At 36.7% G+C, this 1,806-nt stretch overlaps 1 protein-coding gene across 1 annotated transcript; it reads left to right on the top strand.

Annotated features, from left to right (window-relative positions):
* Positions 1-921: 921 nt before the first annotated feature.
* LOC125588334 (uncharacterized mitochondrial protein AtMg00810-like) lies at positions 922-1,470 on the top strand. The gene has a single exon (XM_048759630.1). It carries the CDS (start codon positions 922-924, stop codon positions 1,468-1,470), a length of 549 nt encoding a protein of 182 aa, XP_048615587.1.
* Positions 1,471-1,806: the final 336 nt, after the last annotated feature.

Below are 1,806 nucleotides of genomic sequence, written 5' to 3'. Positions count from 1 at the left end.
ATAGTTAGATAAATATGATGCATAACCTGAGTTGCAGCTGGCTCAACTTGAAAAGGAAGCTCATAGGAAATGGATTACCCTGGCTATAGCTGAGGAAAATTTCTTACAACAACACTCTAGAGTGCTCTGGCTGAATGTTGGAGACCTAGATACATCTTTCTTTCACCGGATGGTTGCAACTAGACGTTCAACTAACCAGATTCATTACCTTATAGACTCACATGGGAATCGAAAAGTTCTCTCAAATTTCAGTTTATTGGAAAATACATATGTTGTCATTAAAATCTATCAAATGGGATTTGGTGGGGTTTAGATAGTATTTTATAGTGAAAAAACAATGAATCGAAATACTAGCTCCTATGATGCTATTTGAATCTTAAAAAAAAAAAAAAATTTTTACTTCACATTTTGAAAAGAAAATCAAACTTTTTGATTAAAAATTGAATTTTAAACTTTATCTATTATATATATTTCATAAAACAATAAAATATAAATTATAGTAATTTTAAAAATAAGATATCATTTTAAATAAATATTTAAATTTTAAAAGTTTTTTTTTAAAACTCTGCAATTTCTTCAAAACACTTAAAACTTACTTAAATCTCAGATCTTCTTGGATTTACTCAAAACTTTAATTTTTTCAAATTCTTGATTCAATAAGCCTCTAATCAAGTTTGTCGTCTTTGGAAATCTTTATATGGCCTTAAACAAGCTCCTCGTTGTTGGTTTGCTAAACTGAGCAAGGCGCTTTTGGCATTCTGGTTTGTGCAAAGTCAGGAAGATTACTCTCTCTTCACATATTTCAACGACAAGAAGAATATATGTCTTCATATCTTAGTCTATGTTGACGACTTTATTATCGCTGGGAATGACATCTCCATCATTCAACGGTTTAAATTATATCTCCATACAAGCTTTAAAATGAAAGATCTTGGGAAACTAAAATACTTCCTTGGGTTAGAAGTTGCTCGTGGTCCAGATGGTATCTTTGTCTCACAACACAAGTATGCGTTGGATATCATCACTGAGTGTAGTTTGTTGGGCGCTAAACCATCTCCCACGCCTACTGAACTGAATCGCAAGCTTGTCATGGCTGATAAGACTAACTCTCATACGTTACTGACTGATCCTAGCAAGTATAGGCGGCTGATCGGTCGTCTTATATATCTTACCTTCACCCGGCCAGACTTAAGCTACATTATCCGTATATTGTCTCAGTTCATGCAAAAACCACTTGAAGAACATTGGCTAGCAGCTCTACGTGTGGTTCGCTATCTAAAAGGGACGTCTGATCAAGGTATTATGTTGCAGTCTAAGTGTAATATGCAGATAAATGCCTACTGTGATGCGGATTGGTCTTCATGCCCTGCCACTTGCCGTTCGCTTAGCGCATATGTTGTTTTTTCTTGGAGATTCCCTTGTATTCTGGAAGACAAAGAAACAGAGGACAGTCTCTCGATCTTCGGCTGAAGCCGAATATAAGGCCATGGCTGACACGACTTGCGAATTAAAGTAGCTCAAGCGTCTACTGGGAATGCTTGGCTTCGCGCAGAATGTGCCGATACAAATGCATTGTGAAAGCAAGTTGGCTATCCACATAGATACAAATCATGTCTTCCATGAGCGCACTAAGCATGTTGAGAATGACTGTCATACAACTCGGGATGCAGTTAAAGCCAAACTTCTATCGCTGGAGCACATATCTACGAAGGAACAACCGGCTGATCTTCTTACAAAAGCTCTTCCTACACCAACATTTCAGTACTTGATGTTCAAGTTGGGAATTCGCAATACCTCATTGCCAAC

Source organism: Brassica napus, chromosome C6, assembly GCF_020379485.1.
Source record: "Brassica napus cultivar Da-Ae chromosome C6, Da-Ae, whole genome shotgun sequence".
In the NCBI taxonomy this organism is placed as follows: domain Eukaryota; kingdom Viridiplantae; phylum Streptophyta; class Magnoliopsida; order Brassicales; family Brassicaceae; genus Brassica; species Brassica napus.
Note: the sequence above shows the minus strand (reverse complement) of the source record. Positions and strands in the feature narration are given on the sequence as shown.

Bases quoted from the DNA above. Each gene is read 5' to 3' on its own strand.
- LOC125588334 (XM_048759630.1), top strand. From the start codon at position 922: ATGAAAGATCTTGGGAAACTAAAATACTTCCTTGGGTTAGAAGTTGCT.